The sequence below is a fragment of the Alternaria incomplexa genome, assembly GCF_024043165.1.
Source record: "Alternaria incomplexa strain BMP 0042 chromosome Unknown scaffold_6, whole genome shotgun sequence".
Classification (NCBI taxonomy): Eukaryota; Fungi; Ascomycota; class Dothideomycetes; order Pleosporales; family Pleosporaceae; genus Alternaria; species Alternaria incomplexa.
Window position 1 is genome coordinate 1,780,815 of NW_026249855.1, and position 14,528 is coordinate 1,795,342.

The 14,528-nt window shown below is 53.9% G+C and overlaps 4 protein-coding genes across 4 annotated transcripts; 1 reads left to right on the forward strand and 3 right to left on the reverse strand.

Moving 5' to 3' along the window:
* Positions 1-668: 668 nt before the first annotated feature.
* On the reverse strand, positions 669-2,476 carry J4E90_005153 (uncharacterized protein; the record flags this gene model as incomplete). The annotated part of the gene is made up of 2 exons (XM_051434709.1): positions 669-2,183; positions 2,231-2,476. The coding sequence occupies 2 exons, from the start codon at positions 2,474-2,476 to the stop codon at positions 669-671; spliced, it is 1,761 nt and encodes a 586-aa protein (XP_051291965.1).
* A 1,020-nt stretch (positions 2,477-3,496) lies between these two features.
* Positions 3,497-4,251, reverse strand: J4E90_005154 (uncharacterized protein; the record flags this gene model as incomplete). The annotated part of the gene is made up of 2 exons (XM_051434710.1): positions 3,497-4,225; positions 4,246-4,251. The coding sequence occupies 2 exons, from the start codon at positions 4,249-4,251 to the stop codon at positions 3,497-3,499; spliced, it is 735 nt and encodes a 244-aa protein (XP_051291966.1).
* Positions 4,252-7,298: 3,047 nt separating this feature from the next.
* On the reverse strand, positions 7,299-9,333 carry J4E90_005155 (uncharacterized protein; the record flags this gene model as incomplete). The annotated part of the gene is made up of 2 exons (XM_051434711.1): positions 7,299-8,336; positions 8,389-9,333. The coding sequence occupies 2 exons, from the start codon at positions 9,331-9,333 to the stop codon at positions 7,299-7,301; spliced, it is 1,983 nt and encodes a 660-aa protein (XP_051291967.1).
* A 1,378-nt stretch (positions 9,334-10,711) lies between these two features.
* On the forward strand, positions 10,712-11,406 carry J4E90_005156 (uncharacterized protein; the record flags this gene model as incomplete). The annotated part of the gene is made up of 2 exons (XM_051434712.1): positions 10,712-10,717; positions 10,972-11,406. 2 exons carry the CDS (start codon positions 10,712-10,714, stop codon positions 11,404-11,406), a joined length of 441 nt encoding a protein of 146 aa, XP_051291968.1.
* Between the last annotated feature and the right edge of the window lie 3,122 nt (positions 11,407-14,528).

Below are 14,528 nucleotides of genomic sequence, written 5' to 3' on the forward strand. Positions count from 1 at the left end.
ATTACCTCGCTCTTACGCAAGTGGAAGATTCTTCATAGAATAATGGTGTATATATACATTTCAGCCAAAGCTACCTATCCACCCATTCATCCATTTCATCCATCCATCCATGCTCATTCATATGTCATCGTAAATACTTGTTTCCAGTAAGACCTTCATCGCATCCACTACATTAACCCCATACAGAAGCCTAGCCGCGATGAGAAGAGCGCTACTAGCCATTGTCTTTGTGTGAAACTCCATTGCCCATGACGCACCATTCATGTGGAAAGAAGAAAAATAAGGCACAAACGCACGAACGCCCACTCATAAAGAAAGGAAAGGAAATAATAGGAAAGAAGATGGAGGTGATACATGCCCGTGCCGTTATGATGTACGCCAGCTGAATACCTCGCGATTGATCATGCCAAGCCGAAGCTAACAGACTTTTATGTATATGCCGTTTGAAAGATGGGAGGGATTAGGGTCCGTATTGTGGGAGGAATAGGACCCTGTATGCAAGTTGCGCCGGGAACGCTGAGAATTTTCCAACCTGGTTTCTTTTGGGAGTGATTTAGGGGAAGAATGTCGTAGAGATGACGGTCGTGGGGTGGGGTGCTGAATTGGCTCTAGGCGTCCGGGGTAGGTCTTCGCTATCGTCGTACTTCGTCTCGATGTCATCCATCGCCTCAAGCATTCCCGCCCCAAGCACCCGCACCCGTCTCCTTGCCGAGCGCAGAAGTACCCGCAGTCCGATGACCGCCAACAGGAGCCAGGTTCGGGCTACCCTTGCCACCACTACCCCATGACAGACCACTTAAACGCTTGTTACTGTTGCTAGAGGTAGTCGAAGCGCCGTCCCTGCTCTTGTTCAGATCATCCTCCTCTTCCATGCTGAACAGACCCTGCTCCTCCTCGATCCTCTCGCGGTTGATACTGCTGCTGCTTACAGCGCGATCGATACCGAGACGGCCGCTGGAACTGCCGATGCTGGATGCGGAGGTGACGCGGTTGATACCGGGGTGGACGGGGTTGCTGGTGATACCGCTTTCGTCGCGGGCTGATATGCGGGTGCGCGAGAGTTGCTGGCTGATCATGGACATCGACGCTTGGCGCGGGGGTGAGGCGAGGTATGGGCTCATGTCGCCTGTAGTCGGTCGGTTCATGGCGCGAAGCGAAGGGCTGGCTCCTGGGTGGAGGCTTGAGTTGCGGAGGGGTGAGCCGACGTGTCCGAAGGCTGACTGGCCGGGTAGTGAGCCTGATTCGAATCCTCCATCGTAAGTCGGTCCTCGAGGCTTGGCCCACATGGACTGGAATCGCGAGGGAGAAGCTGTGGCTGCTGATGGTGATCCGTACTTGAGGTCTGACGCTGTTGGCGAGACTCCGAACCTGGACTGCGAGGTGCGGTTATCGCTCTCGCCCTGGTCGCGCGAGAAGCGGCGCATCTTCTCCTGTGGTGTCAGAAGATCGCTCAGCGAATTAGGCAGCAGGTCCTCCTCGAATTTGCCAATCATGTCCGTCTCATCCCATTCCTCGTCCTTGTATGTTGGTCGCGCGCCTACACTCGATGACATGATGCCTCGAGAGCGGTTCGCGGCAAGCTCAGAGTGTAGCATCCTCCGTCCAACTGGCTGTTCTACCGACTCTGGTGGAGACGACCCCAATCCCGCAATGCCCCTCCGCAGACCGTCTCCAAACGCGGAGTCGTGTAGATTTCGAAGCGCTGGCGAATCGGCTTGGTACGAGGACGGCGGGGAGTTTGCGAGGAACTTGGCGGGTACTGAAGATGCAATGGGACCGTATCGCGCCATGGTCGAGACACCCTGACTGTCGAAAGACGCCGGAAGTCCTACATCCATCACACTCAAGCCCTTCTGTGTCGGCGATATCGGGAGTCGGCCGTTTTCGTTCGGCGGCGAGCCATAGTTGGAGCCGGGGTGGGAAGAGAAGGTGGTGTCGATGGTCGGGATCATGTCGTACTGGTTCTTCTGATTCGCGTACTCGTCGGGCATGGCATACGGGTAGCCTGGCTGCATACCGCCCATGTGTGCCTGCATGGTAAGTAGCGAGCTGTTCATGGGCATCTCCTGGTGGTGTGGAATGTTCATGCGGCTAAAGTGATTACCGGCGTTTCCGCGGTTCACGACATGACCGTTGGGGAGGATGTGGGCGAGGGCGCATTTCTGGCCGAACTTGCAGTTTCCCTGGGAAAGGATTAGTAATGATTCACCTCCTCCCGCACATGTCTTACCTTGGTGAAGTACTTGCAGGGCGCCCGCTCCGTCAGCGGCTCATCCGAGTGCAGGAACGGACACGCCTTGCCAGCCTGACATGCGCCTTGCCGGTAGAACTTGCAGGGGACGTGTGAGGTGTTCTTGTTGTTTGGGGGGCTGCGCGGGCCGGCAAAGCCCATCTCGCGCAAGTTTGCCCTATGCTCGTGGCCGTTGGCGCGCCCGCCCGGCACCGCCATGGGCCCATGGCCATTCGCGCCCGCCATTGCGCCGTTGGAGTGCTGGGGCCTGAGGTCGCGCGAGGCACGTCTGGCTATCTGCGGCGGGGGGTTCGACGACTGAGACTGAGGCGCGGTGGGCGGGTTGAGCTGATGGGAGAAGGGTCCGTGGTGTTGGAGATGCTGTGGTGGGGGCTCTTGGTGGGGGGGCTTGTCTCGGACGTCTGAGGGAAAATTGGTCGGCGCAAAGGTAGCCATAGCTCTGCAAATTGTGGTAGCGGGCCTCGGGCCTGGGTCGGCGGTCTACCTTCGGCGGAGCAGTGAGAGAATTTCCCTCTGAGCAGCGAAAGCCGAGAAAGAGACTGCTATCACCTGCACCCGTGAAGAGGTCAAGCTTGCCGCGCAAACGCTAGTATCTACGCGGTAAAGGCAGATGCGGCACGTCGCTTGAGGCGGGAACAGGACATGCGACAATCGAAGACGGGAAGACGAATGAGAGCTGCAGCGAGGTTTGGAGAAGGAAGAAAAAGGAAATTCAGAGCTATGCTGGAGAATGATACGCCGGCTATATCGATATGCGCGCACCGCGTGGAGCTGCAGCCTCAGCGGTTCGCGCGTGACATGGAAATCCGACGGCGCCGCGTGACGCCATAACAGGACCCTGGACGTCGACGAGGGAAGTCGCCGTGGAGAGCTGGCACCCACGCTACGCGTCGTTCCTTCCGTGGCTGGCTGCCGACGCGTCTTCGGATGCCCTCCAGCTCACATGGCACCCCCCGTCTGAAACACCTTGGAACACATCTCGGACGACGATTGCCGTGCACGGCCAATCGACGCGGATGGAGAGCTCACGCCTCATTGCAGCGCGACGGTCTAGCCGTCACCTGAGGCTTCATCACGGTCATCTGCAGGAAGAGTGGCGCATTTGATGTGGACTAACTGTATTCAACTCTCGTCTAGATATACTGCTCACCAAGATATACTATGCTAATCTTATCATCGCCATCTCCAACAACATATTGTATACCCGATGAGATGACTTCAACCTCGCCACACCCTAGATCTACACTAGCTGTGTCCTATCCGTAGTATACCCGCCGAACAGGTGTTGTTGTACCATTCCATCTGCAGATCATCCATCATGTGCACCTGTGGTATACCCAGGTTGTATGTGTAGGCATTGAACTGGATACCAGACAGTGCGCGGAAGTCATCGTTGAAGAAGATCTGAGTGAGGCGGCAGTTGATGTAACCCCAGCATGCCGGGATAGTCGCGTTTTGTTCTGCGACAAGCACTTCCTGTTGGAGGGTGGTGTCGTAGCGATAGCCCGATATGCGCAATGTACAAGGTGTGAGGCCGTTGAGAGCGCAGCCAAAGTGGGCAGAGTACGCGTTGAACCAATATGCGTTGACTGACGCTCGTGGTCCGGCGCCGAGTTCGCCAGGAAGCATCGTGCCTGCGAATGGCGTGTTGGGAAGGAGCCGCCCCGTCAGAGGCAGGAACATGGCGATGTTTGGCTGGGAAATTGCGGGGTATGGCTCCCACATGTCAGGTACGTATGTGTATCCGTTTCCGTAGAAGAGATGGTGGTATGGGTTCTTCATGCCACTGGCGACAAGCAGTATAGTGTTGTCATCATCGCCGGTGACGGTGTCATCGAATGTCAGCGTGAAATTGCCCGACTCACCGCAGGACGAAGGCCCTGGTGCATCCGGAATAGCCACAGTCGTTGTCGCAAGTATTGTTGTCTCCAGGGTGGGGGTAGGCACAACAACAGTGATTGGAACATCCTGCCGCTTCGCAAGTGATGTCGTACCTTCATCCTCGTCTTCGAACACTGTCGTCACTACCGTCTTGAAACGTCTGGATCGGGATGAGAAGATCTCAAAGGATGGCAGAGCCGAGATTGGGGTCTGGCGCTCAGTCCGTGTCGTCAAAGGTATAGTTTGCAGATCTGATGGCTCCGGTCCAGTCACCGTGGGGTATATTCCGGTCCAGTACGACACGGTCGTTGAGATGTTGGGTGACGGAAAAACGAAGCTAATGGCGACATCCCCATACGATATCACCTTCGTCAAAGCCCGAGCGCTAAACAAAGACGTGGCGTTAAAGCCTGGAGGAGCAGACGACGTCGCTAGCGGAGAGGTAGTTGTCGTCAACGTCAATGTAGAAGTCAGAGTACTTTGCGAAACTGGGATAGAGCTTGGTAGTGAGCTGGACGCGGTGCTGGCGGTCGGACTGGAAGTCAAGGTGCTTTGCGAAATGAAAATAGAGCTTGACGGTGACCTGGACACACTGGTGGCGGTCGGAATAGAAGCCGAAGTGCTTTGCGAAAGTGGCACAGAACTCGATAGTAACCCAGACGAGGTGGTGGCGGTCAGACTCGAAGTCAATGTGCTTTGCGAAACTGAACCAGAGCTCGATAGTAAACTGGACGAGGTAGTAGCGGACGGAAGGCCTATGCTACTAACGGACGACGAAGAGCTATCATCCAAAGAACTAGAGCCGACTGAAGAGCTCGTCATGGTGCTCGATGTCAACAGCGTAGAAGAGCTAGACGTCAAGTTGAAGCTCAGCGTCGATGACGAGTTCGTAATGGGGAACAGTGTGGCAAAGCCGACAGAAGTACTTGAGCTTATTATGCTAGTCAAAGGCTGACTCGGCGAGCTCAACGACGATGTAGGGCTGGATGTAAAGCTTTGAGTGGATGACGTAGTCAAGCTCGATAACATCGACGATGCCGAACTGGAACTGCCAATTGAGGACGTCGAGGGGGGCGACGAAGTGGAATCTGTCGATAACACGACGGAAGAGCTGCCTAAGCTGGTGGGAAGAGTAGATGGAGCCAAGCTGCTTGGCGAGAGGGGAGTAGATGTAGATAGCGATCGTGTAAGATCTGTTGACGGCGGTATTGCAGAACTGCCGATACTGCTCGATAAGCTTATGGGGGTACTTGACGATATGTCTGCAGAAAGAGGTGGTCCTGAAGTGGGACTAGGTAGAGAGACGGTAAAGCCATCGCTCTGCGTGGATGGGAAAACGAAAGAGCCCCCAGTAGTTGTTGATGTACCGGGGCGGAGGGTAGCCGAGCTACCGGATGGGCTTGTCAACGTTGTAGGTGCACTTGAAATCGTTGGTACGTTTGAACCACTTGGAGGCGCCGAAGAAATTCCACCAGGCGTGCTTGGGGACATGCTTGAGCTCAGACCCGGCGGAGTGCTTAACGAAAGGACTGGTGAGGGTGCAGTGTTCAGAACTGTAGAAATTGGAGACGGCGACAGATTGGTGGACAGCGTAAAGACGGAAGTAGACGACCCGCTGCTGATAGTGACAACGCTCGTTGAAGCAGGATACGACGGATAAGGTCTCTGTGGTTGATTGATAGGCCGAGGTAAGCTCGATATCTCAGATGATGTTGAGCCCAACAAAGGTGAACTTACAGACGACGAAGTCGATAGACCCGGTAAGAACAGAGCCGATGTAGTCGTTCTCAACGTCGAAGACACAACAGCAGCACCAGAAGATGGCATACTCGTCACCCCTACCGAGGAGACAATTGGCGTAACATCCGCCGTCTTGGTAGGGAATGTACTGAACCGACTCGGCGGGGCAATACTGTCCAGCCACTCCGTCGTACTATTCACAACGGAAAAGTAGTACGTACCTTTCGCAGGATTGGTCGGCGACGCACCAACGAGCGAAATGGTGATGATTGGTCCAGGAACAGTGACATAGACAATGCTGCAGTTGCCATCTACGGCTTGAGCCGAGACACCGGGTATTGCGTTGAGCAGTATGTCCAAGGCAACGTAGCCACCGGCCACGACTATACCGACGAAGGCTAGTGTTAATATGAGATCTTTGGAGATCTGCTTGTCGGTCCAGCGTATCCGAGTCAGAGCGACGAAGAATTGGTATATCCAGCGTATGATGCGACATGGCCACCAGTTGCGAGGCCTGAAGCCCCATCGAGGTCGGGCTGCGGTGGTAGCTTTAAGTTTGGATTCCTGCTTTGGACCTTCCCATGTGCTTGAGATGACCGAGTCTCGTTTGTCTTTTGCGCCCCTTCCGCGTGTTATCGGAGGAGCGGGCGATGAACCGGGGGAAGGGCTGGATGTAGTTGTGTCTTTGAGCGAGGTGATGGTAGGAACACAGAGCGTTTTCCCTGGGGGTTCTGTTGGGAGCTGGCGACGATCAGATGTATTGCTAGTGGATCTGGTTATAACTGCCCCGTGAGAAGATGTCCATGTCGAAGGGGTGCTTGAGCCATTCGTGTCGCTTATGGAGGTCTTCTCTTTCCTCGACTTGTCCTTACTGCGGATCTTGTTCTTGCCCATGATGAGAGAGGAAATGTTGTTGCTATGATGCACTTGCGAAGATGTTGCTGATAGGCTGTTGTGCAATGATTGTGGTGCAAGAGGTATCCAAAAGTGCTGTTGTGGTGATGGAGGACAGTCATGAGAGACGCGTGTAATAAGTCCAGGTGCGTGGGGAGTGTACCTGCCATGATTGCGGTGAAAACAGAGTAAGCATAGACTGTATATCGATGGCCAGAGTGAGGACGATGCGACATGTTTGCAAAATAGTTGGAAAGCGAGATGAATATTTGTTGACCGTTCTCGGCTCGGGAATTCGCAGCAGTTGCGATCCAGCTTGTAAGAACCCGCGCTTGACTGATCCCTCGCAGCTGACGCAGCTTGCTCATCACTGTGGTGAAGAAATGAGGCAATCATTTACCCTGCATCTTCGAAGACATGTTAGCCTTCTTGTGTTGGACATGTGCAGTACTCTCGGTCAAAACTCCCAGCCACCAGATTGGTCCGGAAACACTGGTGGTTTGGCGTCCTCTAACGTCGACGCTTCCAAAATTCAAGCTCTTATCTCCCACATTCTAATATGTCCAGCTTCGTTGGCGACTGCTAGCTGTGCGAGGCTGCCTTCTCTCTCCTCCTCTTCACTCGGCCTTCCCCATGCGACTGCTGTGATTCTGCCAAGCGGTGTCTTCTCGGTAGGCCAGTTCTTGAATACGGTTGCCGATGGGAGGTGCACCAGCCTCATGGCGTTATTCTTCCATTGACTCGCCATGGCGAGTACCTGGCCATCCGCCGTGAATGCGAGATGCGAAATTGGTGTCGTCAGGTTCTGCAAGTCGCGTACCGGCTTCGGTGCCTTGGGGATACCGCCATTCGAATCGTCTTTGGCAGGCTTGACTGAGGGGTCGTTCTCGCTCCATGCTCGCCGGTCATAAACATTGACTACGCCACTGGAACTGCCAATGGCCACCCATCGATCGCCACCTATCCAGCTTTCACGTCCGCTCTTACCACCGAGTGCGATGACTGTGGTACCCACAGCACCCTCGTCGTTCCATCTTCCTATGACGCCTCCTTCAACGCTCCACTCCGTTATCTCTCCGTTCTTGCCCGCAATGCTCATACCAGTGCCGTCGCCCCACCATGCGAAGTCAGCAACACCCCCTCTTGACTCGACGCGCACCTGTGTCGCCCACTGCAGTGTCCTTGCATCCAGAATGTTGATAACACCGCCACCCTTTCTCGAGGAGCCCCGAAGAGCCATGTATTTGCCGTTCGGTGAGAGGGAGAAATTCTCCATTGTCCGTTGTTCGTGCTGGTGACCGTATACACGCGACACCTTCTCCACTCTGCCGGTCGCGATATTCCAGACGTGGAAGTAGCGGCGACGCGCGCTGAGGAAGATGCGCGAGTCGGAAGGTGAAGGGTGGAAGGCTGTTGTGACGAGAGGAGTCTTTTTGATGTGCAGGGATGTGAGGAGAGGGTTCGGGTTGGGTGGGTTGGGGTTGACGTGGTGAAGGTATAGTGTTGAGCTAGGACCGGAGGAGAGGAGCAGCGGGTACGCGGGATGGAAGGAGAGGGACGTGATGGCAGACTGTAGTGGCAGTCAGTAAGAGGATTCTATACAATGGCGTTGCAATACTCACCGGGCCAGCCTTTGCGACATCTTTCAGTCGCTGAATGTCGATTGTGCCTGCTTGCACCTTCCTCCGCTTGGCCACGCTTCGTGAGGTTTGTGACAGAACATCCGCATCCTTGAGTAGCTTGGCCAATGGCTGTGTAGACAAATCCTCTTCGTCCACGTCCATGTCGCTCGTAGACTCGTCGCCACTCTCATCGTCATCCATATCCCGTCGGCGCTTCTTGTTGGCCTTGCCTGTCGCATGCGCAGCCCACTTTGGCGTAGGGTATAGCCTCTGGTACTGCTTCCGTAACCGCCGCGCATATTCCTTGCCATTGACCATGTCGTCATCTGCCGTCTCTCGCAGCTTCCTTAGTTGTGGCACCGACGCCAAGCTGACTACAAGCCTCTCGTCGTCGCTATCTTCCCAGGCCGGCTTGCCATCGTCCTCGTCTGATTCTTCTGCCTTTGCAGCAACGGAGCCCGCAGGCGCAGCGACTGGGCCAGCATCGAAGAAGAATAGATCTTGATCTGCCACAGCGTCGAGGTCGGCCTCTACTGCGCCAGGTTCGTCCGATGAATCGCCGTATGCGTTTGCGGTCGGGTCGAGCGAAAAGTTCTCCAGACCCTGCCGGAAGCCTTCAGAGTCGCCAAAGATCATGCGCTCCAGTTCTTCTTCCTCAGCATCTTTCGGCAAGACAGGCTTTTCCTGCTTCTTCTCCGTCTGGATGTCTATGCTCTCGTCATCGCTTTCCTCGTCCTGAGCTCCGTTGTCTCCAACTTCCTCCTCGGAGCCGAACCCCTCAAAGTCATCGTCCTGTGGTTCCTTCACCGGCTGCAGTGCGCCTGCATTTGCATCGTCGTCTGAGCCCTCGAGTTCGGACTGGAATCGCGCAGGGTCTTTCGCCTTCTCGGGTGCGTAGCGCTGGTGACCACCGGACTTGTGCGGGATCGTCTTTGCGGGCGCCATTGTGGTTTGTCGTGAATGTGCAACGAGAGCTACAGGGGCGCGATCGCAAAAGTGAGGGAGAAATTGTTGCAGGGATGACCTTGGTACGCGGTAGGATTAGGCGAGCCTCCGCAGTCAGCACCTCGCAGCACCACCACTCGCGGTCTCATCATGTAACACAACAACACCATAGCAATATGTCTAAACTCAACATGAGACAGCGTGAGTGAATAGTGAAGAATCATACATCTTGAAAAATGGTACACTAAAAAGACGTTCCGCCGCAAACGGGTAATTAAGCCCTGAATGATGTCCTGTTCCCCCGCAGGAAACAACCTCCGCTGCATCACCTGGGCATCCATTGATGGCCACGTGACAAGGCCACCGCGTCAGCTCTTTTGCGTGCAGGATGTAGAATGACAGGTACATCATTTTTCTGGGTAAGAAGAATCATATCCCATCTCCAACTCCTTTCGCTTCGGACTTCTATTGGTCGACTACTCCGATTCCGACAGGCATGCCGGGCGACGCCAAACGCGGAAGGTATGACTCTGCCCTAGGCAGACACATCAGTACATAAGTACAAGCAGATTTCTTGATTTGCTTCTCAGTACCACTACCTACATTTCACTGTCGAGTAGTGTCTTTCGTCTCTGTCCTACAGAGCCATCCAACCATCAACATGCCAAACCCTAACCTCACAGTCTCGCTTCTCAAGCCCGAAGAAGCAGAGCAATACATGCGCATACGTCACGAAGTCTTTCGACCCACCGTTAATAAGATCCTCTATGCCCGCAGCGAGCCATCTCAGGAAACCCTCGACAAAGTGACAGAAGACATCCGCGATGGTATAACCAACAAGGGCATACTTTACGTCAAGTGCGTCGACACATCGACCGGCGAGATGATCGCGGGCGCACGTTGGCGCTACGTCAAGCCCAAAGAGGAGGGCGCGAAAGAACGTACCTGGGAAGAAGTCGATGCTGGTCTCACCGTCCCACCACCATACGAAGAAAGTGACCCGGAGATGTTCGCGGAACTCTTCAAATTGTTCAACTCGAACAAGCGGGATATTCTAGGGAGACGGCCGTACTATGTGCTAGATACACTGGTTACATTGCCGCAACATGGAAGGAGGGGAGCGGGGAGTATGCTAGTGCGATGGGGCTGTGAGAAGGCGGATGAGGTCGGCGTTGAGGCTTTCCTTGAAGCGAGTCCCATGGGTGCGCCCATGTATGCAAGACATGGGTTCCAAGCTGTGAAGACGGTGGAATTGGATCTGAGGAGGTGGAGTGGAGAGGACAACATGGAGTTTATTGTAAGTTTGTTTTGTCTGAGATTCTTCAGAAGCGGGGCTAACGATGTGATAGCTTATGTTGCGTCCTGCAAAGCAGCAAACATGATGGTTTGGATCATGCTGGTCGCAAGTATCTTACTGCTTAGCATTAAAAGGGTGCAGACCGTGGATAGAAAACGTTGTGACTATTCGTTACCGGTTTCACTCAGTTCACTAACTCTTGCCTATCAGTACACTGCACGTGAATGCCACTATAACACGAAGCCTTCGATACAACTACTGGCATCAGATCACAACTTACCAAACCACTTCACAACCAGCTATCCTTCAGTATCACTTAAGTCGCAATGGCATCCTCTCAGCCAATCTATGGCATCACAGCCGCACTAAGAACATACAAAATAGAAGACGTCGAGTCGCCCGACCCAGAAGACGAATGCTACGTATGCATGCAGCCATTCAACGCCGTCGACAACAAAGACGATCCAAACGAGTTCCCATGCAAGGCCATAAGACTATCACCCTGCGGCCACCTCATCGGCAGCGAGTGTCTAAAGATCACGACGTTGAAGCTCAACATGACGACCTGCTCTCTCTGCTCGTCCCCTCTCGCCATAACATATGGAAGCCCGATGAACTACATCATGTGCCGTGTCTTGTCGAATTCCTACACCCAAGCACTGGTCGACCACGCTTTGCTCGTGGGTTCTGTACTCGCAAGCCCGCAAGTCGCCAACGTACCCCTGCTAGGACGGTTACATACAAAAGATGACGAACAGAAGATGGCTCTACTTTGATATGCCTTCTTCGCACGAGAACTGACATGGACAGACGGATTCTCTTTCTGGCTGTACTACATGAAGCTGGTGTTCGTGTCTTTGTTGGGGTTGAGCTTGCTTTTCTTCTCGAAAGGGCTTCTGATCGGGCTGGATGACTTCTATGGCGCTCCCATTGAGATGGCATTTCTCTCCGCTCTAATGGGTAGGGATTGCAGGGCTCATCTGTCCAAGATCGAAATGCGTATGGTCGTCCAGGCTGTATGCATCGCGATCGACATGAGTGGGCAGGTCGCTATGAGACGACACCCAGAGCATCTGAATAAGCTCGTGCTCATGAGGGCGGCCGCGTGGCTTAGGGAGGCTATGGTAATCTTCGATTGGGACGCTTGTCTCTTTATTGGCAGAGGCTTGCTCCTGACGAAGACGTTGGAGTTTGTCGTAATGACTGGTGTCGTCATGATGCTTGTTTCGTATGGGTTGAGGCGAGGAGGGAAGATGTTCAGGTGTGCCTGGGGGTTATTGGTCACGGCGGTGCTGATCTATTTGACGAATGGGCTTCGCATGATTTCCATTGGCAGACTGACGATTTCCATCGGCGAGTTTCCGCAGGCGTAGTTGAGGTAGTCGCGATGACGTCACAACGGTGGTTAAACGCGATATCTTTTCGCCGTCAAGACTGACCTTTCCGACACTCACGGTTCTGCTGGAAGTATTGAAGCTGCATCAAATAGAACATATAACGCATAGCTTTCTACTCAAATTGTATCATTTCGTTCTCATCCCTAAGAGTCCTTCAGCCTTCAAGCAAGTAACAATCATAAGACTACTATTTCACTCACAATCAACAGCCAGTCATCACTCTAACAAATATATGAAACGACAATACACTGAATTCACAACACGTGCATGCGCGTCATCGAGGCGGGTGCGCACATCGCCGCGCTCTCCATCCCTGTAAAGCTTACTAGAGGCGGGCTGATCTCTTCAGCGCCACATGTTTGCCTTGTGTCATCTTCACGCTCACCATCACCATCACAGATCAATGAGCGGAAAGTGATCGCTGCCTGCGCTCCGCAGGCAATTCGATTATCGCCGTGGTAACGACATCGGTTTAACGCGTGAAGCTGGGATGAGACCGGCTGCGCGAGCGACTCCCCACCCGCTTTAGGCGACAGTAGCCAGCGGTACCAAACAATCTGCGGCCAGCACTGCCTTTCCATGTGAGCTCGTGGCTCTCGTGACGAATCTGGTCACACATTGCCCGCTGTCAATACCCGTGTTGATCAACAACCATCCTGACCCTGGATCACATCAAAACCATGGATCTTCCAACTGAAGCGACCACTATCCGCAAGGTCGTCCCCAAGACGCCGCAGGTCAAAGCATCTCAGGTCTTCGACAAAGAAAACCACGCTCCTCCAACACCATTCAAGCCCAAGATCAAAGAAACCAAGCTTGCACTCAATGACGAGACCTCAGACTTCACCATCATCTGCGAAGGTCGACACTTCATCACCCATAAGAGCATTCTGGAAGCCTCATCGCCGTACTTTGCGCGCATGTTTCGCTTCAACGGTAGTGTGAGTATTAGCAACAACGTTGACAAACCTGCCATACTGACTGAATGCAGGAGACCAACAGCCGAGAAGTACAAATCCCTGACGTCGACACGGTTACCATGAAGCACATCCTAGACTACATGTACACATCATCCTACCAGTTCCCCGGCGGCGAGACCGTCCACCCTACAGCCTACTGCAACCACAGCACCTACGCTCTGCTGCACGGTCCCTCGACCGCCCCGCAGATCTTCAAGCGCAAATGCCCGTGTGCTGGTAAGACGCTATCTGCTTCGCATCTCCTCCTGCACGTACGCATCTATACGGTTGCCGACTACTTCGACATGCACGACCTCAAAGCCTTCGCACGCCAGGGCGTCGTGGACGTTTTGCATGTGTATTGGCAGTATGAGGGTCTGGACTTGGCTGATGCGCTGGAGGAAGCGTTTACGTCTACGCTAGATGATGACAAGGGGATTAGGGATGTGCTTGTTGATGCGATGAAGATGCACCCTGGTTTGGTGGTTGATGAAGGAGATGTGGAGGAGTGGTTGGAGGATCATCCTGAGGTGAAAGCGAGGGTTCATTGGGACTGAAGAAGGAGCTGTGAGGTGCTCGACGAAGGTTATAAGGCCATGAGACTACTGAGACGAGAGAGGGAATGAACAGCTAATGAGTCTACATCAGGCTTTGGTATTGTGGTATCGCTTGATAGTCTCTAATCAACGTGCCAACCTCGACCCCGTCGTCAGCCGCGTTCAGCCTTTCGTTAAGTGAGACGATCGGCTAGTGAAGCTTGAGCGCTCGCTGATGCAACGCCCGACGTCCAAGACCAAGTGGGATACCTATCAATAGGTCAGCGCACGAATCAACAACACTTCAGACCCATCAACTTACCAGTACCATTCATCCCACACCCATAAACAAAACACGCACTCGCCGTATGAACATACCTAATCCTCCCCCCCTCAACCCGAAACATATGACTATCCGGCGTCCCTTCCGTATTCCTCGTGCGATCCAGCCCCGTAAAGCCCATGAAAATGTCCACAACGCCCATCACTTCATCAACAACATACTTGCGATTAGTCATGGGCACATGTTCAGGCAGCCCACCAATATCACAGGTATTCGCCGAGAGATTTCCACGACCAGTATACGCACCACCTTCGAGACGCGCGCAGGGGGTGCCGAAGGGGACGTGGACGGAGACATCGTTGCAGCGGTCGGCGTAGGCTTCGCCGGCTGCTTTGATGGTCTCGTGGGTGTCGCGGCTGGATTCTGGGATGGGGCTCCAGGTTTCTTGGCTGTTCCAGTAGGAGGTGCCGGTTGCGTTGAAGGCCCAGTCGCCTGCGTCGGTTACGATGCTGTCGATGAGGTTCACGTTGCCTGAGGTGTCTAGGGTCATCTGCGTGTGTATGACGTATGGATGCTTGATGTCGGTCACGATGAGCTCGATCATTGTCTTGCATTGTGTGGTATCGAGAATGGAGCGGTGGGCGTCAATGGTTAGACCGAAGGCTGGTACGCCGTTTAGTAGTGAGGCGGTTTGATTGTTTTCGAAGTATTTCATCGTGTAGG